The sequence below is a fragment of the Pongo pygmaeus genome, chromosome 2, assembly GCF_028885625.2.
Source record: "Pongo pygmaeus isolate AG05252 chromosome 2, NHGRI_mPonPyg2-v2.0_pri, whole genome shotgun sequence".
NCBI lineage: Eukaryota > Metazoa > Chordata > Mammalia > Primates > Hominidae > Pongo > Pongo pygmaeus.
This window is the reverse complement of record NC_085930.1, coordinates 105131071-105155274: the sequence shown is the minus strand read 5'-3', so window position 1 is coordinate 105155274 and position 24204 is coordinate 105131071. Positions and strand designations below refer to the sequence as shown.

Genomic DNA, 24204 nt, shown 5'->3' with positions numbered 1-24204 from the left:
CCCACAGGTGGGCATGAAAGGGCTGCAGCAGGGGCTCCCAGCAGTGTGTAAGACCGGGAGCTGGTCTGGCACCACTGCCCTGGTCCTTCCAGCTGCCTGTCACTGATATGATGGCCCCGGTGCATTATGCCACCAGCAGGCCACAGCTGTGGATCTTGGAAGACCTCTGGGGTCCCCCAGGGGCGGGGGAGTGGGTGTGGCGGGGGACGGATGTTGGTGAGAGGGACAGACCAGGCAGGCTGATGAGCAGGGCGGGCCTGGCTCACGTGGGCCTGTAGGCGGGCCCACATCAAGTTTCACTTCCCGCCACTGCTGCCAGCGAGAGCCGCAAGAGAGTGCAGCCGAGTCACTACTGTCTGCCTGCCTGCCTGCCTGCTACGGTGAGTGTGGCCCCCCAAGAGGATGGCATAGGGCAGGAGGGCCATGGGTTCCCCCACCCCAGACTAAGGGGGCACTAGGGGAGGGGCCGAGTCATGTGAAGAGGGAGACCCTCTCAGACAGTCGAATGTGCTGGTCCCACTAAGGAAACCACCCCACCCTCTCCAACTTCCTGCCTGAAAATGGGCCCTAGAGCTCGCAGACAGGGCAGGATTGTGCAGGGAAGGCCTGAGATGTGCTTCTGCCCACCCCCTACCCCACTCCCTCCCCTTCGGATCTTAACACTGGGCACTCACACACCCACCCCATGCTCCTCCCCAGGCTCAGCGGCAGGTACCTACCCAACCATGGGCTCGCAAGCCCTGCCCCCGGGGCCCATGCAGACCCTCATCTTTTTCGACATGGAGGCCACTGGCTTGCCCTTCTCCCAGCCCAAGGTCACGGAGCTGTGCCTGCTGGCTGTCCACAGATGTGCCCTGGAGAGCCCCCCCATCTCTCAGGGGCCACCTCCCACAGTTCCTCCACCACCACGTGTGGTGGACAAGCTCTCCCTGTGTGTGGCTCCGGGGAAGGCCTGCAGCCCTGCAGCCAGCGAGATCACAGGTCTGAGCACAGCTGTGCTGGCAGCGCATGGGCGTCAATGTTTCGATGACAACTTGGCCAACCTGCTCCTAGCCTTCCTGCGGCGCCAGCCACAGCCCTGGTGCCTGGTGGCACACAATGGTGACCGCTACGACTTCCCCCTGCTCCAAGCAGAGCTGGCTCTGCTGGGCCTCACCAGTGCTCTGGATGGTGCCTTCTGTGTGGATAGCATCACTGCACTGAAGGCCCTGGAGCGAGCAAGCAGCCCCTCAGAACACGGCCCAAGGAAGAGCTACAGCCTAGGCAGCATCTACACACGCCTGTATGGGCAGTCCCCTCCAGACTCGCACACGGCTGAGGGTGACGTCCTGGCCCTGCTCAGCATCTGTCAGTGGAGACCACAGGCCCTGCTGCGGTGGGTGGATGCTCACGCCAGGCCCTTCGGCACCATCAGACCCATGTATGGGGTCACAGCCTCTGCTAGGACCAAGCCAAGACCATCTGCTGTCACAACCACTGCACACCTGGCCACAACCAGGAACACTAGTCCCAGCCTTGGAGAGAGCAGGAGACCCAAGGATCTTCCTCCAGTGAAGGACCTTGGAGCCCTACCCAGGGAGGGGCTGCTGGCCCCACTGGGTCTGCTGGCCATCCTGACCTTGGCAGTAGCCACACTGTATGGACTATCCCTGGCCACACCTGGGGAGTAGGCCAAGAAGGAAAATCTGACAAATAAAGACCCCCCCCATAGCACTGAGTGCTCAACTGGCTTCTACCCTTCGTGGCAGCACAGACCTCTGCCCACACCCAGGGTCCTGGGGAGGAGGGCATAGTGTTTGTCCCTCACTTTCCCTAGCAGGATGGTCAACTATCTGAGTCCAATAAAAGTAGGGAAAACACAGAGAAACCCAAATGGTGGATGGAAAGAGTACAGCCTGATTCCAATCCCAGCAGCCAAGGCCAGGAAGAAAGGGGGCGGCAACTCCAAACGATTGCATTTATTATAAACAAGTGTACAGACCCTACACTCAGAAACACAACAGATGTGAGCTAAGACAGCTCTGGTGAAACAGTAATGGAGGAGGAACACCGAGGTATTCATGTCTGGGCCAGAGCTGCCATCCAGGGCCCCACACCCCACCTTTGGTCCAGATGGCCCGTTGGCCCAGGTGTCCCTGCTGCCAGAACACCCTGGACTGGGGTGTACAGGAGTTGCATATTCCATGAGGCTGGTGTCAGGGGAAGCAGGGACTCAACAGTTGCCAGGTTGTCCATCTCTGAGCCAATTTCCCTCCACAACCCAGGGGTTTCAGTCTCATACTATCATGTTTTAAAACAGAAAACAGGCAAAAAGTTTGGCTAAAATAAAATGAAAACACTGCAGGGAAGAGACCTGAGTGTGCTGGTGGACAGGAGCCCTGCTCACCTGTGGGAAGGGCAGGGCCAACAAGGGCAGCAGAGCTCCCTGGGGGCAGCTAGGCTGTGTGTGCATGTGGCCCTCCAGCTGGTCCCAGGGGAGATGCAGGGACGGGACAGTCCAGGCAGGCAGCTATCAGCTGAGTAGGGCTCTGCCTGAGGTGTTCTGGCATCAGGAGGCTGCCTGATCCCCAACAGGCATGACACAGGCTCCAGGGAGCAATGAGACACCTGCCCAAAGGATCAAAGCCCAACTTGGTCAGATCCCAAGCTTCACCTGCATCATGTCTCTGGCTCTGCAAAGGGTACCCCCAACTCTGGGGACAAGCCATGGCCTCAAGCAGCAGCTGGCTACGCTGCCGAAACCAGGACACATCTGCATCATACAGAAAGCTGCGCCATCCTGGTGTGACAGGCCATACTTGATCACCCTAGGGTAAGCTGGAGAAGAACTCCAGATGTGCCCTGGAGAGCCCCCCACCTCTCAGGGGCCACCTCACACACAGGGTGCCCCCACCACCCCATTCTTTGAGTTTGGCTTGAGATTTTAGGAAGCATAATTTCAGGTGAAGAAGAGAACAAAGTCTGGTCCCAGCCCACTCTTGCAAGGATCGTTCCCCACCTCGTCAGCATCAGAGGAAGCCACATATACAGGCAGGACACACACAGCACGCATGGGGTGTAAGGAACCGTGCCTGCACACCACTCACACACACACACAACATAACCAAGTGGCAGCCAGAGAGGCCGGGGAATGCTCAGAGGGCCGCCTTCGGGGCATCCATGTAGGCCGGGTTGTAAGGAGGCTGGCTGGCGGGGTAGGGTGCAGCTGCTCCTCCTGAAAGCAGAGAGGACCCTGGTTGGCTGTGAGCATGGTGGGCTGCCGTGTGAGTGGCAGGCGAGCAGAAAGGGGCAGAGGCCTACTGAGTGATGTGGTTTAGGATGGGTGCCCGAGGGGTGCTGGCAGAGACTCGGGAAGTCGGGCAGGGCTAGAGTTGGCAGGGGCACTCACCAGCCAGGGTCTCGTGGTAGGCCGGTGGGCCCATGGGCTGGGCTGGGTAAGGTGGTGGGTACTGCATTGGGTAGGGTGCTGCTGGCATCCCTGGCTGAGGCGGCATGGTGTGGTAGCCCTGGTAGCTTGGTCCAGGGTAGCTGGGCGGCACACTTGGAGGCTGAGGATAAGGGGCATGCACCACAGTGGTGGATGTGGTGGTGGTGACAATCGCTGCAAAGAGAATTCCAGTCAGGACCCTCCTCCATCTCCCCAGGTCTTGAGGGCCAGGCTTGCCACCCATCCCTCCAGCTTAGCCAAAGCAGGGCCTGATCAGCTCCCCTTGCCACCCCAGGGGGTCACAGTGGGGCAGGGTGGGCACGCTTACGACGTGGTCGGCGGCACGTCTTGTACAGGCAGCAGCAGGAGCAGGTGAAGCAGATGATGATGGTGACAACAGACAGCACAAAGATGGTCAGGCCAACGGCCAAGGTCGCTCCGAACCTGCCAAAGAGCTAGACGTGACCCGGGGCACCTCGCCCCTCCCCAGACCAGCATCCACACTCCACCCCTTCCCAGGGCATGCCCCTCTTGCCAGAAGGGGTCTGGGCAATACAGTTATAGCTGCTTCCTTGTCCAGTGGCCTGCACCTGTTTCAATCTGTTTCCTCTTGTGTAAACTGGGGTATATGTGAGTCTCTGTAACCCTCTCTCCCTGGGTCTGCCCCGCTTGTCCCACCCTCAGAGGCATGGGAGGAAACTCTTCAAGTCCCACCCCCACACACATACATCTATCTTGTCTACCTCACAACCAACTGATCAGCAGATGGGTATAGGGCACATGCCACAAGCCAGGCACTGTAATTTGAGTCAAAAAACTTAACAGTGGGCAAGACAGCCAGCCCTGGCCTCTGGGAGCCCACAGTCCAGTGTAGGAGGCAGACAGTGAAGATAACATGGCTCACGAAGCACAGGGTGAAGACAGAGAGAAGCCCCAGGAGGGCAGAGGCCAGTGTGGCCGGAACAGGAGGCCCCCAGTGTTCCCCTGCACTCCACGACAGCTCCAGGGCAGGGAGGCTGGCCCCTGAGTGATAAGGACAGTTGCCTCTGCCTGCAAGCTTGCTGTGTGCCAAGCACTGTGCCAGGGGTCACAGACACCCCTGGATCCCCCACCTCTGACCTACATGGCCACTTCCATAGGTGAGAGGGCCAAGAGCCAAGGGGAGGACACAGAGGCCTGGAGGCAGGAGGCCAGAGGACCTGCCCTTTGAGAAAGCAGGCCCTGGGCTGGGAAGCTCACCAAAATTGACTTCTAGGCGGGGCGGTGGCTCATGCCTGTAATCTCAGCACTTTGAGAGGCCGCGGAGGGCGGATCACCTGAGGTAAGGAGTTCGAGACCAGCCTAGCCAACATGGTGAAACCCTGTCTCTACTAAAAATACAAAAATTAGTCGGGCACGGTGGCGGCTGCCTGTAATCCCAGCTACTTAGGAGGATGAGGCAGGAGAATCGCTTGAACCCGAGAGGCAGAGGTTGCAGTCAGCCAAGATCACGCCATTGCACTCCAGCCTGGAGACAGGAGAAAAACTCTGTCTCAAAAACGAAAGAAAAAAAAAACCTGACTTCCAAATGCAGACAGAGCCCCTTACTAGCTACCCTGCTGTGTTTGCAGAGGCCAAGCTTCATTCTTTCTCTTTTTTAATTTATTTTTTGAGACGGGGTCTCACTTTGTCTCCCAGGCTGGAGTGCAGTGGTGTGATCACAGTTCACTGCAGCCTCCACCTCCCAGGCTCAAGTGATACTCCCACCTCAGCCTCCCCAGTAGCTGGAACCACAGGCATGCACTACCACATTTATTTTTGTAGAGACAGGGGTCTCACTATGTTACCTAACTGGTTTCCAACTCCTGGCCTCAAGCAATCTTCCCTCCTCGGCCTCTCAAAGTGCTGAGATTAAAACCATCAGCGTGGCCAGGGTGCGGTGACTCATGCCTGTAATCCCAGCACTTTGGGAGGTCGAGGTGGGCAGATCACAAGGTTAGCAGTTTGAGACCAGCTTGGTCAACATGGTGAAACCCTGTCTACTAAAAATACAAAAATTAGCTGGTTGTGGTGGCGCACGCCTGTAATCCCAGCTACTCAGGAGGCTGAGGCAGGAGAATCGCTTGAACCCAGGAGGTGGAGGCTGTAGTGAGCCAAGATCGCACCACTGCACTCCAGCCTGGGGGACAGAGTGAGACTCTGTCTCAAAAAAAAAAAAAAACAAAAAAAACCTGTCAGCCTGACATTTTGTACTGGATGATAAAAGATTTAAAAAAATAAAAAACGGTTGGGTGCGGTGGCTCACACCTGTAATCCCAGCACTTTGGGAGGCCGAGGCAGGTGGATCACCTGAGGTCTGGAGTTTGAGAAAGTATAAAAAAAATTAGCCAGACATGATGGTGGGTGCTTGCAATCCCAGCTACTTGGGAGGCTGAGGCAGGAGAATCTCTTGAACCCAGGGAGGCAGAGATTGCAGTGAGCCGAGATCACACCATTGCACTCCAGCCTAGGCAACAAAAGTGAAACTCCATCTCAAAAAAGTAAATAAATAAAAAATAAAAATAAAAAACTGGCCAGGCACGGGGGCAACATTTCGAGAGGCCAAAGTGGGCAGATCGCTCGAGGTCAGGAGTTCTAGACTACCCTGGCTAATATGGTGAAACCCTGTCTCTACTAAAAATACCAAAATTAGCAGGGCGTAATGGCGCAAGACTGTAGTCCCAGCTACTCAGGAGGCTGAGGCAGGAGAATGGCTTGAACCAAGGAGGTGGAGGTTGCAGTGAGCTAAGATTGTGCCACTGCACTCCAGCCTGAGCGACAGAGGGAGGCTCCGTCTCAAAAAATTAAAAAATAAAATAAATAGGCCAGGCGCAGTGGTTCATGCCTGTAATCCTAACACTTTGGGAGGCCGAGGCAGGCAGATCGCCTGAGGTCAGGAATTTGAGACCAGCCTGGGCAACATAGTGAAACCCCGTCTCTACTAAAATACAAAAAAAAAGAATTAGCTGGGCGTGGTGGCACGTGCCTGTAGTCCCAGCTACTCTGGAGGCTGAGGCAGGAGAATCACATGAACCCACAAGGCGGAGGTTGCAGTGAGCCGGGATCCCGCCACTGCACTCCAGTCTGGGTGACAGAGCGAGACTCTGTCTCCAAAAAAATAAAAAATAATAAGTTTTTTTTAAAGGTGTCAGCCACCATGCCCAACCCAAGCTTTATTCTAACAAAAGGCAAATGCTTGGTAACTGCATCAAACACATTCAAAAACTCCAGGAGCTTTGTTAGCTGCAGGACATCCCCCCCAAGCCTCTGCCCAACAGAGGCCCAAGGAGGGTGCGGGTCCCACCCTACCCCGCCCTGGGGCTACACAACTTCAGCAGGGCCCCACAGCACAGCCCAGGGACAGAGCTAAAGACTCCAGGCTTAAAAGCACCCCTCAGGACTCTCAAAGCAGGAGCCATCAGCCCCAGGCCGTCCAGGACAAGGCCCTAAGACAGGACCAGCAGACTACAGGTGTCTTCCTACCCAACCAGAGGCAGGAATGGAGAAACGCACACACATTCACACGCCATCAATGACACGCGACCGCAAGGCTGTTATCATCCCTCCGGAGATCTCTCAGTGTCTGTCTCTCACACACACACACAGCATGGCGCCCAAGCTCACCCCATGTTAGCCTCTGCCTTCACCCAGAGGCCTCCTGTACCCCTGGGCTTCCCCTCTTCCCATCGTGGGCCACTCAGTTTCAATTTCCTCCCCTTTTGGAGAAAAAGAAAGCAAATCTCCTCCAGATGACGTCAGCCACAGGAAGCACAGAGTCGAGGCCTCTGTTCCACCCTCTTAAAGACACAGGATGGCCCCGCCCAGCAGCCGGCTAGCAGCCAAGGAGCCAAGGGGTGGGGGCCGGGGAGGAGGGGAAGCAGAGGTGCCCCAGCTGCCTCCCAGAGCTGCCTCCCTGAGCCAAGCCTGCGGGGCCTGACCTCGGAATGCAGCCTGGCCACTAGGGGGTCTAAGAGCCACCCCAGCCTCGGTGGGCCCCAACCACACTCTAGCTCAGCAGCACCCCCACCCCCACTTCCACCTAACCCACCAGCCCTGTTCCACCAGCCTCCAGGAGGAGCTTCTGCATCCATCTAGGCCCAGAGGGCGACCCTGGGGCCCTGGCTGACACACATGCAAGGAGCAAAGTCCAGCCTGTCCCTTCAGCTCCTCCTCTCCCACCAGCACTCTCTCCAATCTGTCTCCCCATCCTACTGGGTCCCCCCTACTGGGTCCACCATCCTACTGGGTCCACCATCCTACTGGGACCACCATGCAAGGTCCATCATGTCACCCCCTGCTCAAACGCCGGCTATGGCTCCTGTAGCTCTTGGGATTACAAAGGAATTTGCTTTATAATTACATGTTAAACTGAGTGTATCTGTGCTTTCCTGTATATGTATTATAGTTGACAATAAAAGAAGAAAAGAGGCCATGTGCAGTGGCTCACACCTGCAATCCCAGCACTTTGGGAGGCCGAGGCTTTTGGGAAGCTTGAGCCCAGGAGTTCGAGACCAGCCTGGGCAACATGGCAAAACTCCTTCTTTACCTATCAAAAAATACAAAAATTAGCCAGGCTTGGTGGCACGCACCTGTAATCCCAGCTACTCAGGAGGCTTTCTCCAGCCTGGGAGCTGGGAGACTGAGTGAGAATCTGTCTCAAAAAAAAAAAAAAAAAGAAGAAGAAGAAGAAGAAGAAAAGAAAAATCTGGGATTTGTCTCACCAGACAGTGAAACTTACAATAAAGAAATTTTATTATTATTTTTTTTTGAGGCAGGGTCTCACTCTGTTGCCCAGGCTGGAGTGCAGTGGCACGATCACAGCTCGCTGCAGCCTCAAACTGCCAGGCTCAAGTAATCCTCCCACCTCAGTCCCCCAAGTAGCTGGAACCACAGGCATGCACCACCACACTCGGCTATTTTTTTATTTTTTGTAGAGACAGGGTCTCACTGTGTTGCCCAGGCTAAATTTTAATCTTTAATTAAAATTTTATTTTTTAATTTAATTTTTTTTTTTTGAGACAGAGTCTTTCTCTGTCACCCAGGCTGAAGTGCAATGGTGCAATCTCAGCTCACTGCAGCCTCCGCCTCCCCGGGTTCAAGTGATTCTCGTGCCTCAGCCTCCCGAGAAGCTGGGACTACAGGTGTGCGCCACCACACCTGGCTAATTTGTGTATTTTTAGTAGAGATGGAGTTTCACCATGTTGGCCAGCCTGGTCTCGAACTCCCGACCTCAGGTGATCTGCCCACCTTGGCCTCCCAAAGTGCTGAGATTACAGGCCTGAGCCACCGTGCCCAGCCTTTAATTAAAATTTTAAATAAAATAAAACTCCCTATTAGGCCCACAAAGCCATGTGTGGTCTGGAACTGCCCCCTCTCCTTCAACTTCTGTGCTCAGTCCCATCCCCCTCCTTTCAGCTTTGAAAGCACCATGCTGTGTCCTGCTCAAGGCCTTTGCACATGCAGATACTCCTGCCAGCTCAGCCCTTTCCTCCTTTCATCTCAGCCACACCTAACTCATTCCTGCTCACCCCTCAGGCCTCAGGTCAAAGCGTCACTTCCCCAGGAGCACTTTCCCCACCATGCAGAAGAGGCCAGGCCCCTCAGCACACGCCCGCACGGAATTAAATTCCTTTCTACTTCAGTTCATAAACACACACTCTGTTGTGTGTGAGTATTTGATCAACTACATCTTGCCCCTGCTTTGTACCATTATCATCCAATACAGCTTTCGGCCACCACTGTATTTCCAGTGCCTAGCATATAGTGAGTGCTCAATAAAAAAAAATTTTTGCATAATCTTGTGAATTAATCAATAAATATTGGACAGGTAAATGAATAAATTCACCCAGAGACCCCACCCAGGCATGGTGACCTTAGAAAACCAAGCAACATTCAAGGGGTGGTTGCAGAGTGGGGCTAGGATGCAAGGCCACACGTGGCTACAGTACCAATGGAACTACGCCTCTGAGAGGAAGGAATGGGGTCTCCCAAGGCTGGGGCCAAGCTCAAAAGGCAGAGTCGGCCCAAGCAGGAGGGAGCAGAAGGCAGAGGAACAGCCACCCCGGCAGGGAGTTTGGGCAGGATTGTAAGGTCTGGGGAGAATTGGGCGGCCTCCAAGAAATGGAAGACTCCAAATCTTAGACTGTGAACAGGCCGGCTCTGGACCTGGGATACCCGCACCCCCACCCCAGTGTCAGCAAGGCCCCAGACAGGCTTGAGGGCCTGAGAACCACAGAAAGGACGCTTTGAGGGCTGGGAGGTAGCACCGGGGCTGTGGCCACACCTCGCCTAATGGGCCTCTCTCCCTCTCCCCTGCACTGTGGCAGTGGAGTCACAGCAGAGGGTCAGTGGTGGCCTCCTTGGGGTCTGCAGCCAGAGCTTCTGCCATTCGGTGCTTAGAAACCCAACAGTCTTGCCCGAGAGTCCTGTGAGTGCAAGGAGCTGGGAAGAGGACATGACAGCAGGATCCAAAACAACCAGGAGACTAAGGAAGATCTAGGGAGTGAACAAGCCAAGAATGGCTGGAGCCACTCACCATTAAACAGAGATTCACTTGCCAAAGTCTAGGGGGCAGAAGACCTGGGCCTACCCTGAGCCCACAAATAGGGCCACACTATAACCCCTGCCATGGGTGGCATCCTCCTGCGGCAGGGGTTCTGGGCCAGGCAGATGTGGGCCCATCTGGATCCAGACTCCAGCCTGCTGCCTCATGCCTAGGGAACTCAAAAAGTAGCCCAGGTCGGGCGCAGTGGCTCATGCCTGTAATCCCAGCATTTTGGGAGGCTGAGGCGGGCAGATCACGAAGTCAGGAGCTCGAGACCAGTCTGGTCAATATGGTGAAACCCCATCTCTACTAAAAATACAAAAATTAGCCGGGCATGGTGGCCGGCACCTGTAATCCCAGCTACTCAGGAAGCTGAGGCAGGAGAATTGCTTGAACCCAGGAGGCAGAGGTTGCAGTGAGCAGAGATTGTGCCACTGCACTCCAGCCTGGGCAACAGGAGAGAAACTCCATCTGAAAAAAAAAAAAAAAAAAGTAGCCCAGAGGGAGACAGCCAGAGGCAAGGGTCCCAAAATAAGGAGAGGAGGAGGGGTCAGTGGCAGGGAGTGGGGCAGAGCTGGGGTGGGGCTCCTGGCCTGGGGTCTTTCCCCTGCCTGGCTTCTCCTGAGCTCCTGGCCATGGCCTCGACAGCAGGGGCCAGGCCCTCAACAAGGAGCCAACTCTCCAGTGGACAAACAGTGCCCTTGGCCAAGTAGGCAGCACACGGATGCCCAGCAGAGGATGTCTCCTTGGGACCCAGAAAGACAGCCACCTGAGAGAGTTCAAAAGAGAGGAGTCACTGATGACCCTGTCCCCCTCCCCTCCTCCCAGCACCCACTTCTTTGGCTTCTGCACCTTTATAAAGCAGGTCCTAGGCATGAGCTGGGGCTCAGAACAAAGCAGAGGACAAGAGATGACATGAGGCGCAGGAGGGGGAGCATCACTCCAGTCACCTGCTTTTCTCGATGCATGGGCAAAATAGCCTGGGGCAGGAGGCAGCAGGGCACGCCAAGCACACAGCACACGAGGCCCAGTGCTGTGCACACCACGGCGGCAGCTGGGCTAACAGAACAGGTCCCACATGCACACCTTGGGGAGTCAGAGGTGCCTCTGAGCTGGCCCCAGTCACCTCCCTGCTGCCACAACCCCAAGAAGCCACTCCTCCTCCTATGCCCCTCTGGGAGCTTGTTCCGCACTGTCTCCTTGCTGTCCCAGCTCAAATCTCTAACATTGAGAAAAAAAAAAAAAGAAACAAAACAACCCTTCACATGGATTCTCCAACTCCTTTTTTTTGTTGTTACAACCTCTGCCTCCTGGGTTCAAGTGATTCTCCTGCCTCAGCCTAGAGAGTAGCTGGAATTACAGGCACCCGCCAACATGCCCAGCTAATTTTTGTTATTTTTAGTAGAGACGGGGTTTCACCATGTTGGCCAGGCTGGTCTTGAACTCCTGGCCTTAGGTGATCTGTCCACCTCAGCCTCCCAAAGTGCTGGGATTATAAGCATTAGCCACCACGCCCGGCCTCCCTTTTAAAAACAAAAAACAAAAAACACGGAGTCGCCCAGGCTGGAGTGCAGGGATTATTCCCAGGCAGGATCATACCTCACTGTAGCCCTGAACTCCTGGCATCCAGTGATCCTCCTGCCTCAGCCTCCCAAGTAGCTGGGACTACAGGAGTCTGGCACTGTGCCCAGCTTCAATGCCTGTCTTACTCCTCATCCATTCACGGCCAAAACTCTCCAAGGAGTTGCCTGCGACCAGCATACAATTTCCAACCGCTCTTCAATCTGCTCCACTGCCTGGCTCTTGCCCAGAGTGCCATGGACTCCGTGGTGTGAAATCTCCATTCCACAGCGCACTTCACCACAAGCCTGCCCTCCTCCAGTGTCCAGGCCCTGCTCCTTCCCACTCACTCCACAAGCTGCCTTGAGGGAGCTGCTGAATATAAGTCTCCATCCTCACCTCTCCCCACCAAGCTCTGGCTCTCTCTGGCCTCCAGCGCCTCTGGCCAGGAAGCCGCCTGAGGCCACCTCCTACAGAAACGACTTCCCACCTCCCACACCCACCCCATCTGCTCTTTCCGTCTTCCACAGAGCAGCCAGTGTGGTCTTCCTAAAACACCATTCAGTCCCCAGCGCTCCCAGAACCCTCTGTGATGCCCACTGTCCTCAGGACGAGGCCCACTCCTGGACTGCCTCCAGGCCCACACAGGCTGGGCATAGGCATCTCCCACAGGGCCATCTGAAAGCCCACTATCCTGGGCCTCAGGGCAGGACAGCCGCTCCTGGGGTCCTGGACGTGGAGGGGAAGGCCTGTAGAGATCTCAGGCTCCAACCAGCCCTGAGGTGTTGAGGAGGGGCACAGCTGCACTTCTTCCCCTCCTCCACGCACAGGAGCCCTGCCCTGATTCTGCTGTAGCCAGTGAGGCCCCACACCTGCCTGGGCCTACAGGATGGGATGGGGCAAAACAAGAACCCAAGCCCCCACTCAGGCCCAGAGCCCAAGGTCCCTTCCTCCAAAGGGGCAACCCTGCCCTCCTGGGCAGACCTTTTCTTTAAGTGTCTTCTAGATCCACCAGGGCAGGGGGAGACAGCAAGTGGAACAGACCCAGCCGGGAAAGCCCACCCTAGTGGCTGCACACCCATTCCACCTCCAGGAAGATGTCACAACTCCTGTTACGGTGGCAATAACACAGGCCGGAGCCCAGCCAAGGGGACTGGGGTTTGGGGGCTGGGGTTGCTCCTTGGTTTCCTGAGAGGAGAGTCCTGACACAGTAACCATGACCCACAAAGCTTGACACAGCAACTGTGGCATCATCGGTTGTCCCAGGACCTCTCCCCACCGTTATCACTCCATTACCATGTGCTTGCCAGCACCACCATCACCCCATCACCATCACCATTGTCACCAATGCCCAATCACAATATACCCGCCCCCATCTACCATCATCGCATGCCCACTACAGCCCCTTCTCTGTCACTCCTGCCCCCATCGGGACCCATCAGTCATCTGCTGACTCAACCCAGCATCTAGGTCAATGTACCCCGACCCCTGGCCCTTCAATTGTCAATCCCCGACCACAGTCGCCCACGTCCCCACCACCCCAGCACACTAATGAAGACACCTTCACAGCATAAGGAGCAAGTGTCCTTGTGGTCAGATATGGTGACAGTTTCTTGGGCTCCACCCCAATGACCGAATCATCCCAGTCCCCCAGATGCACACTGGCCCCCCTGAGCCCTCTTGTCACCTTTGCCAGGAAGATGCACCCAGCCAGCAGGCTTTACTTACCCTGACATGGGGTCGTTGTAGCCAGGGCGAAACCTCAGTGCCGAGCCCAGCTGCTCCACCGGCTCTACACTGGCAGGCACACTGCAAACAGGAAACCTCGTGATTAGCACAATGAAGCCCCACCGAGCGCGCCAGCACAAACACTACCTTAGGGCACCACAAAACGTGCACAGAAGCTACTATGAACCAGTGGCTTCAATGGCCTTCCAGAGGTGGACTCTGCCCACACCGGGATCTCACAGCACAAAGCCACACATCCTCTCAGGTGTCCACCAGACTGTCTCCAGGAGAGAACATATGTTAGGCCACAAAACAAGTCTCAGCAGATTTTAGAAGACAGATACCATACAAAGGATCTTCTCTGACCACAACAGGATGAAGTTACAAATCAGTAACTACATTGCCACAAAGTTTATTACAATTTTTTTTTGTTTTTGAGATGGAGTCTTCCTTTGTCGCCCAGGCTGGAGTGCAGAGGCATGATCTTGGCTCACTGCAACCTCCGCCTCCCAGGTTCAAGCGATTCTCCTGCCTCACCCTCCTGGGTAGCTGGGATTACAGGCACCTGCCACCATGAGCAGCTAATTTTTGTATTTTTAGTAGAGACGGTGTTTCACCATATTGGCCGGGCTGGTCTCGAACTCCTGACCTCGTGATCTGCCCACCTTGGACTCCCAAAGTGCTGGGATTACAGGCGTTAGCCACCACACCTGGCCTACATTTCCACAAAGTTTTTTTTTTATTATTTGAGACACAGTCTTGCTCTCTCGCCCAGGCTGGAGTGTGGTGGCGCGATCTCGGCTCACTGCAAGCTCCGCCTCCCGGCTTCACACCATTCTCCTGCTTCAGCCTCCCGAGTAGCTGGGTCTACAGGCGCCTACCACCACGCCTGGCTAATTTTTTGTATTTTTAGTAGAGACAAGGTTTCACCATGTTAGACAGGATGGTCTCGATCTCCTGACCTCGTGATCCCCTGACCTCGTGATCCGCCTACCTCGGCCTCCCAAAGTGCTGGGATTACAGGCGTGAGCCACCACGCCTGGCCTCCACAAAGTTTTTTTAAAAAGTACTAAAAACAACAACAAAACAACAACAACAACAACAACAAACTCCTACCTTGGGAAACTAAGAAGGTACAAAAAAAAAAGCAAAATAAAACCAAAACTCTTGATTTGCATTGTGTTAAATAAGAACTCATAAAGGATACTTACCTGGCAGGGGAGAAGGTACCATGATCACAAAGAAGTAATAAAGGAAATTAACAAGTATGTAGAACTGAATGATGAAAATACATCAAAACTCGTGAAACACAGATAAAATAGTTCTTAGATGGAGATTTATATTTTTAATAGAATTTATCAAGAAATAGGGGGGCCGAGGAGGGTGGATCTCAAGGTCAGGAGTTCGAGACTAGCCTGTCCAGGATGGTGGAACCCCGTCTCTACTAAAAATACAAAAATTAGCCAGGCTCGGTGGCACGCACCTGTAATCCCAGTTACTCAGGAGGCTGAGGCAGGAGAATTGCTTGAACCTGGGAGGCGGAGGTTGCAGTAAGCTGAGATCACGTCACTGCACTGAAGCCTAGGCGACAGAGCAAGACTCAATCTCAAAAATAATAATAATAATAATTTATCAGGAAACAGGAATGGTTAAAAATAAATGATATGGGCCAGGTGAAGTGACTCATGCCTGTAATCCCAGTGCTTTGGGAGACCGAGGCAGGCAGATCACCTGAGGTCAGGAGTTCAAGACCAGCCTGGCCAACATGGTGAAACCTCATCTCTACTAAAAATACAAAAATTAGCCAGGCGTGGTGGCGGGCACCTGTAATCCCAGCTACTCTGGAGGCTGAGGCAGGGTAATTGCTTCGACCCAGGTGGTGGAGGCTGCAGTGAGCCGAGATCACACCATTGCAATCCAGCCTGGGCGACAACAGCGAGACTCCATCTTGAAAAATAATAAGAATAAATAAATAAAAAAGATGATATTAAACTCAAAATGTGCCGGGCGTGGTGGCTCACGCCTGTAATCCCAGCACTTTGGGAGGCCAAGGTGGGTGGATCACGAGGTCAGGAGTTCAAGACCAGCCTGGCCAAGATGGTAAAACCCTGTCTGTACTAAAAACACAAAAAATTACCCGGGTGTGGTGGCAGGCGCCTGTAATCGCAGCTACTCGGGAGGCTGAGGCAGAGAACTGCTTGAACCCGGGAGGTGGAGGTTGCAGTGAGCCAAGATTGTGCCACTGCACTCCAGCCTTGGCAACAGACCGAGACTCCATCTCAAAAAAATAAAATAAAATAAACTCAAGATGATTTCTTTAAAAGTAATGGAAAACACAGCCGGGTTGGTGGCTCACGCCTGTAATAACAGCACTTTGGGAGGCCGAGGAGGGCAGATCACGAGGTCAGGAGTTCGAGACCAGCCTGGCTAACATAGCGAAACCCCATCTCTACTAAAACTACAAAAATTAGCCTGGTGTGGTGGTGGCCGCCTGTAATCCCAGCTACTCAGGAGGCTGAGGCAGGAGAATTGTTTGAACCTGGGAGGTGGAGGTTGTAGTGATCCAAGATCATGCCATTGCACTCCAGCCTGGGTGAAAATAGCAAGACTGTCTCGGATGGGTGCGGTGGCTCACGCCTATAATCCCAGCACTTTGGGAGGCCAAGGCAGGTGGATCACGAGGTCAGGAGATCGAGACCATCCTGGCTAACATGGTGAAACCCTGTCTCTACTAAAAATACAAAAAAATTAGCCAGGCGTGGTGGCGGGCACCTGTAGTCCCAGCTACACGGGAGGCTGAGGCAGGAGAATGGTGTGAACCCGGAAGGCGGAGGTTGCAGTGAGCCGAGATCACGCCACTGCACTCCAGCCTGGGGGACAGAGTGAGACTCCGTCTCACAAAAAAGAAAAAAAAAAAGACTCTGTCTCAAAAAAAAAAAAAAAAAAGTAATGGAAAACCCAAAAAACAAGGAAGAAATTAATAAAGGTAAGTGCAAAAATAAAACAGAATAGCCATAGAGAATAATAGAGAAGATTAGCAAACCAAAGCTGATAGATCTCTGACAAGACTAACCACGAAAAAGGAGGGCAGCCAAGTGCAGTAGCACACGCCTGTGGTCCCAGCTACTCAGGAGGCTTAGGTGGGAGGATCACTTGAGCCCAGGAGTTCCAGGCTGCAGTGAGCTGTGATCACGCCACTGCACTGTAGCCTGGGCGACAGAGTGAGACCCTGTCTCGAAAACAATAAATAAATAAAATAACATAATAACATTATTTGGATTCTGATTTGGACAAACCATCTGTGAAAAGGCATTTTGGAAACTAGTGGAGGCAACTGAACACAGTATCGAAAGCTATCAGTGAATTACTGTTAATTGTGCCAAATATGATAGTGGTTATATTTCCCGTATATTGGAAGGGAAATAGTTATATTTCCCTTCAAGGACCTCATTTTTAGCAATGAAAACTCACTTTTTTTTTTTTGAGACAGAGTCTTGTCTGTTGTCGCCCAGGCTGGAGTGCAGTGGTACAATCTCAGCTCACTGCAACCTCTGCCTCCCAGGTTCAAGCGATTCTCCTGCCTCAGCCTCCTGAGTAGCTGGGATTACAGGTATGCGCCACCACACCCGGCTAATTTTTGTATTTTTAGTAGAGATGGGGTTTCACCATGTTAGTCAGGCTGGACTCGAACTCCTGACCTCGTGATCCACCCATCTCGGCCTCCCAAAATTCTAGGATTACAGGTGTGAGCCACCATGCCCGGCCTTTTTTTCTTTGAGACAGGGTCTCATCTGTCACCCAGGCTGGAATGCAGTGGTGTGATCACAGCTCACTGCAGCTATGACCTCCCGGGCTCAAGTGATCCTCCCACCTCAGCCTCCCAAGTAGCTGGGAATACAGGCACATGCCACCCCACCTAGCTAATTTTTTGAATTTTTTGTAGACATAAGGTCTCACTGTGTTGCCCAGGTTGGTCTGAAACTCCTGGACTCAAGTGATCCTCCCGCCTCAGCTTCCCAAAGTGCTGGGATTACAGGTGTGAGCCACTGCACCCAGCCAAATACTAATATTTAAGGAGAACTTTTTATGATGTCTGAGATTTGCTTTAAAATAATTCAGAAAAAGAAAAGTGGTGGGAAGTATATAGCACAATGGTGTCAGAGTATTGGTAACCGAAGTGGGTGATGGATGCATTGAGTTATATTGTTCTCTCTGCTTTTGTACTTATTTGAAACTTTCCAAAATTAGATGTAAAACAGAATAAAATGTAAAAGCGTTATGAACAATTATACACTTGGAGGAAAACCAGTAAAGCTGAGGAGAAAATATTTTTTAAGAAAACTGTGGGCTGGGTGCGGTGGCTCATGCCTGTAATCCCAACACTTTGAGAAGCCAAGGCAGGCAGATCACCTAATGTCAGGAGTTTGAGACCAGCCTGGCCAACATGGTGAAACCCTGTCTCTACTAAAAATACAAAAATTAGCGGGGCGTGGTGGCACCTGCCTGTAATTCCAGCTACTCGGGAGGTGGAGACAGGAGAATTGCTTGAACCCAGGAGGCGAAGGTTGCAGTGAGCCGAGATTGCGCTACTCCAGCCTGGGTGACAGAGCGAGACTCCGTCCCAAAAAAAAAAAAAGAAGGCCGGGCACAGTGGCTCATGCCTGTAATTCCAGCACTTTGAGAGGCCAAGGCAGGCAGATCACCTGAGGTCAGGAGTTCGAGACTGGCCTGGCCAACATGGTGAAACCCCATCTCTACTAAAAATACAAAAAATTAGCTAGGCGTGGTGGCAGGCGCCTGTAGTCCCAGCTACTCAGGAGGCTGAGGCAGGAGAATCGCTTGAACCCAGAAGGCGGAGGTTGCAGTGAGCCAAGATGGCGCCACTGCACTCCAGCCTGGGCAATGAGAGCAAAACTCCACCTCAAAAAAAGAAATCTGTGGCCAGGTGCAATGGCTCATGCCTACAGGCATGTAGTAGTACTTCGGGAGGCTGAGGCTAGAGAATCGCTTGAGCCCAGGAGTTCCAAACCAGACTGAGCAACATGGTGAGACCCCTTCTCTACAAAAAATACAAAAGTTGGCTGGGCATGTGGTCCCAGCTACTCAACAGGCTGAGGCAGGAGGATCACTTGAGGGAGGCAGAGGCTGCAGTGAGCCGTGATCATGCCACTACACTTCAGCCTGGGGGACACAGCAAGACTCAGTCTCAAAAAAACCAAAAGAAATAAAGAAAAGAAATCAGTGTGAGACCGGGCGCGGTGGTTCACGCCTGTAATCCCAGCACTTTGGGAGGCCAAGGCGGGCGGATCACCTGAGGTCGGGAGTTCAAGACCAGCCTGACCAACATGGAGAAACCCCGTCTCTACTAAAAATACAAAATTAGCCAAGCGTGGTGGTGCATGCCTGTAATCCCAGCTACTAGGGAGGCTGAGGCAGGAGAATCGCTTGAACCTGAGAGGTGGAGGTTTCAGGGAGCCAAGATCGTGCCATTGCACTCCAGCATGGGCAACAAGAGCAAAACTCCATCTCAAAATATATATGAATTTTATAATATATTAAATATATATTATATATTTATATATCTATATATTATATAAAATGTATATTATATATAAAATCTATATATAATATATATATACATATAAAAGAAATCAGTGTGAAAGCTTCAGAGAGCAATGGAAAGAATGTGAAGCTGATATGAGTGGTGATGAGGCTGGGGACAAAGATCCAGAGATGAGCCTGAGAGCTGAGGTCCTTTTTCTCCTTGGAGCATTAGCCAGTTTCAGAAGGGCAGCTGAGAAGCTGAGCAGCACTTCTGGAAGCTTCAGGAGACCAAGGTGACAGGGCTTAGATCCAGAGCCCACCAGGTGAGGCGGCCCTGATGACCCCCATTCACTTAGGCTGGGACCCGAAAAGCTGTACCTTAAGAGGAAGGGAGAGATTAAGTAGACGGCTCAGCCTCTAATCATTTCAGTCTCTACAACTAGACCAGGTGATCTGACAACGCTAGAGTTACTGCCAGAAGCAACCTAAATCCTCCCTGGAGAAAGTCCTGAGCTCCAAATTTCTATAATCAATTTTGCAAATGTGATGTTAGGCACACAATCAAAAATTTTCAGGAACACTAGGAGACTAGACAGTATGAATAGAAAAAGCAGAAACAACTGACAATAGAAAATAGATTATAGATTATATATATATAATCTATATCATATATAGATTATAGATTATATATATAATCTATATCATATATAGATTATAGATTATATATATAATCTATATCATATATAGATTATATAGAATCTATATCATATGTAGATTTTATATATGATATAGATTATATAGAATCTATATTATAAATAGATTATATATATAATACAGATTATATATTATTATATATCATATATATTTATAATATATAATATACAATAGATTATAGATTATATATTATAGATTTCATATATATTATATATATATCTTATATATATAATATTATAATAGATTATAAGCTCACGCCTATAGTCCCAGCACTTTGGGAGGCGGAGGCGGGTGGATCACCTGAGGTCAGGAGTTCGAGACCAGCTTGGTCAACATGGTGAAACCCTGTCTCTACTAAAAATAAAAATAAAATAAAATAAAATAAAAATTAGCCAGGCATGGTGGCGCATGCCTGTAATCCCTGTAATGCCTGTACTCGGGAGGCTGAGACAGGAGAATCACTTGAACCCGGGAGGCAGAGATTACAGTGAGCCGAGACTGACCCACTGCACGTCAGCCTGGGTGACAGAGACGAGACTCCATCTCAAATAAAAAAAAGAAAGAAAGAAAAGAAAAGAAAAGAAAAACCCACAGGCGGCCAGGTGTGGCGGCTCATGCCTATAATCCTAGCACTCTGGGAGGCCAAGGTGGAAGGATTGCTTAAGCCCAGGAGTTCAAGACCAGCCTGGGCAATGTAGGGAGATCCCATCAGTATTTAAAAAATATAATAATACCCATAGGCGCACACACACACACACACACACACACACACACACACACACACACACACACACACACTCCCACACACTCCCACACAGATGCGCCTGCCAAGAGTTTTCTAAAACTGAAATTTAACAAATTCCATATACCAATTTGAGGGGAATCGATATCTTTAAAATATGGTCTTCCAATTCATGAGCCCTGTCTATGCCTCCATTTATTTAGGGCTATGATTTTTTGTAATAATGTTTTATGTATTTTATAGTTTATATGCTTTATGAACATACAGTTTATATGTTTTAATGTTTATAGTTTATATGCTTATATGTTTTATAAATACACAGTTTGTATGTTTTACAGTTTATGGTTCATAGTTTTCTGTGTAGAAATTTTGTCTTTCCTAGGTTTTTGATGTTTTTGATGCTATTGGAAATGTCTTTTGAAATTATATTTTTAATTAGAAGTTTAATAGATTTTTTTATTATACAGACCTTGTATGTCTCACACACACACAAAAAAAAGAAATACCAGCTGGGCGCAGTGGCTCACATCTGTAATCCCAGCACTTTGGGAGGCCAAGGTGGGTGAATCACCTGAGGTAAGGAGTTCAAGGCCAGCCTGGCCAACATAGCAAAACCCTGTCTACTAAAAATACCAAAAAAATTATCTGGGCATGGTGGCACATGCCTGTAATCCAAGTTACTTGGGAGGCTGAGGTAGGAGAATCGCTTGAACCTGGGAGGCAGAGGTTGCAGTGAGCCAAGATCGCGCCACTGCACTCCAGCCTGGGCAACAGAGTGAGACTCTGTCTCAAAAAAACAAAACAAAACAAAACAAAAGAAATACCCATGGGGGATATTTCTTTAGATGTTAAACAAAACAAAATTTAAAAGCATTATAAACAATTATACCCTAATACATTTGAAGGAAAACCAGTGAAGCTAAGGAGAAAAATTTGCTTTAAAATACTGAAATTATCAGACACTGACATTAGAATAACAACACGTACACTGTTTAAAGATTACACAGTGAGATTAAAGGAAAAAAGAGCTTAAAGAGATTAAACAAAAGATTGAGCAATTCAGAGGAAAACTTGAAATATATGGGATATTTAGTGTTGAAGGAGCAGCTTGGATCCTCTTGACTGCTTTTTTTTTTTTTTTTTTTTTGGAGACAGAGTCTTGCTTGTAGCCCAATCTCGGCTCAATGCAAGCTCCGCCTCCCAGGTTCACGCCATTCTCCTGCCTCAGCCTCCTGAGTAGCTGGGACTACAGGCGCCCACCACCATGCCCGGCTAACTTTTTGTATTTTTAGTAGAGACGGGGTTTCACCGTGTTAACCAGGATGGTCTCGATCTCCTGACCTCGTGATCCGCCCACCTCGGCCTCCCAAAGTGCTGGGATTATAGGTGTGAGCCACCGTACCCGGCCAACTGCTTATAGTAAAATGTGAAAAGGCCAGGCGCGGTGGCTCACGCCTGTAATCCCAGCACTTTGGGAGGCCGAGGCGGGCAGATCACCTGAGGTCGGGAGTTCGAGACCAGCCTGGCCAACATGGAGAAACCCCGTCTCTACTAAAAACACAAAATTAGCCGTGCGTGGTGGCACATGCCTGTAATCCCAGCTACTAGGGAGGCTGAGGCAGCAGAATCGCTTGAACCCGGGAGGTGGAGGTTGCGGTGAGCTGAGATCGTGCCATTGCACTCCAGCCTGGGCAACAAGAGCGAAACTCCGTCTCAAAAAAAAAAAAAAAAGAAGTGAAAAAAGAGAAATAAATTGTTAAGCAAAAAAAGAACTAGAATTTAAAAATCTGGACAATTCTCAGCCTATCCATACTGTAAATACTAAGAGAGTAGTCCAAAAACTGCGAGGTAAGGAGATTAGAATGGGTATGAACCACAGACCTAATCAGTCACCCTAGCAGCTGCCAGAGGGGAGAAAGGAGATGAAGTGAAGGAAGGCTGTCGGACGTCTAAGATCCTACAGGACTGGGCCATAGAGCAAGCTTGTCCAACCTGTGGCCAGCGGCCCACATTCAGGCCAGGATGGCTTTGAATGTGGCCCAACACAAATTCTTAAACTTTCTTAAAACATTATGAGATTTTTTTTTTTGAAAAAAATTTTTTTTTTTTTGCTCATCAGCTATCATTAGTATGTTTTACGTGTGGCCCAAGACAATTTTCTTCTTCCAAAGTGGCCCAGAGAAGGCAAAAGATTGGACACCCCTGCTACAGCTATTTATTTATTTTTTTTTTTAGCCAGAGTCTCACTCTGTCACCCAAGCTGGAGTGCAGTGACATGATCTCGGCTCACTGCAAGCTCTGCCTCCCGGGTTCACGCCATTCTCCTGCCTCAGCCTCCCGAGTAGCTGGGACTACAGGCGCCCGCCACCATGCCTGGCTAACTTTTTGTATTTTGTTTAATAGAGACGGGGTTTCACCATGTTAGTCAGGATGGTCTCGATCTCCTGACCTTGTGATCCGCCCGCCTTGGCCTCCCAAAGTGCTGGGATTACAAGTGTGAGCCACTGTGCCTGGCCTTTTTTTCTTTTTTGAGACAGGGTCTCACTCTGCCACCCAAGCTGGAGTGCAGTAGTGTGATCACAGCTCACTGCAACCTTGATCTCCTAGGCTAAAGCAATCCTCCTACCTCAGCCTCCTGAGTAGCTGGGGCTACAAGTGCATGCTACCATGCCCAGCTAATTAAAAAAAAAAAAAATTATAGAGATGAGGTCTCACTATATTGCCCAGGCTGGCCTCGAACTCCTGGGCTCAAGCAATCCTCCCACCTCAGCCTCTCAAAGTACTGGGATTACAGGTGTCAGCCATCATGCTTGGCACAGCTATTTTCAAGGTGCAGTGTTCTTAAAGACAAGAAAAGGACCCCAAAGACAATTCAATAATCAAGGCTGCCACTCCCACCACAGGCCTAGAGTGCACAGGCTGGAACCGGGTTGCCGCCACCTCAGTTGTTTTTTTTTTTTTTTCTGAGACAGAGTTTTGCTCTTGCCGCCCAGGCTGGCTGGAGTGCAATGGCGCAATCTCGGTTCACCACAACCTCCACCTCCTGGGTTCAAGCGATTCTCCTGCCTCAGCCTCCCAAGTAGCTGGGATTACAGGCATGCGCCACCACGCCCAGCTATTTTTGCATTATTAATAGAGACGGGGTTTCTCTATGTTGGTCAGGCTGGTCTCAAACTCCTGACCTCAGGTGATCCGCCCACCTCGGCTTCCCAAAGTGCTAGGATTACAGGCATGAGCCACTGCGCCCGGCCGGCCACCTCAGTTTTGAAGGCCAGGACCACCACCCAGCAGAGCCACGGGGGTGCAGCCCTCACCACAGTGGGTCCAGAGGGCAGAGTGTCCAGCCAAAGAGGATTATTCCCAAGGCTTAAAGTCTACTGGAGTTTGTCTTGCTATAATTTAGAATTGCTTGGCACTGAGAACTAAACTGATTTTTTTTATCTTGCCCAAATTCCTATCTAAGGGGCCTGGGGAGTCATGCCCTACAAATCATAAATTCTCATCAAATGGGTTTTATTTAACCCGATATATCGTGATTTACTTTCCAACCTGACTCTGGCATAACATTACGAGACAAGGAAAAAAAATAAAAACATTTTACCCCAAAACATGTTTCTTTGCCATATTTTGAAATGACCTTGCAAAGCTGTTCTCTATGGGAGAAAATATGCATCTGTAAAGAATCTCTATTAACATAGCTAGATCTTTTCCTTCCAGACCCTCCCAATCCTAAAGAGATTAACTAAAATCTGAATAGGAAACATTTGTCATCTATTGTCTCTAAGGGCAGCCACTAGAAGACTTCAAAAGAACTTTGGGCTCCACAATCTTTATCTTAATCTGAACATTCCTTTTCTATCAATCAGTTTTGTCTTTAGACAAACTCAACCAATTGTCAAACCAGAAAACGTTTAAATTCACTTACAG

At 50.9% G+C, this 24204-nt stretch overlaps 2 protein-coding genes across 3 annotated transcripts in view; one reads left to right on the top strand and one right to left on the bottom strand.

Annotated features, from left to right (window-relative positions):
• Window positions 1-395: 395 nt before the first annotated feature.
• On the top strand, window positions 396-1725 carry TREX1 (three prime repair exonuclease 1). Its single transcript, XM_054481772.2, has one exon. It carries the CDS (start codon window positions 561-563, stop codon window positions 1668-1670), a length of 1110 nt encoding a protein of 369 aa, XP_054337747.2. The 5' UTR covers window positions 396-560; the 3' UTR covers window positions 1671-1725.
• Window positions 1726-1943: 218 nt separating this feature from the next.
• Window positions 1944-24204, bottom strand: part of SHISA5 (shisa family member 5) — a 36521-nt gene continuing 14260 nt past the window's right edge. Inside the window, exons 3-6 of one of the 2 annotated variants that reach the window (XM_054481773.2) lie at window positions 13278-13358; window positions 3756-3871; window positions 3389-3601; window positions 1944-3214 (exon numbers count right to left, since the gene is read on the bottom strand). In XM_054481773.2, coding sequence (XP_054337748.1) covers window positions 3135-3214; window positions 3389-3601; window positions 3756-3871; window positions 13278-13358 — 490 coding nt within the window. In that variant the 3' untranslated portion in view covers window positions 1944-3134. Of the gene's footprint in view, window positions 3602-3755; window positions 3872-7069; window positions 7257-13277; window positions 13359-24204 lie in introns of those variants that run through there. The other variant, XM_063661196.1, reaches the window with a different exon arrangement.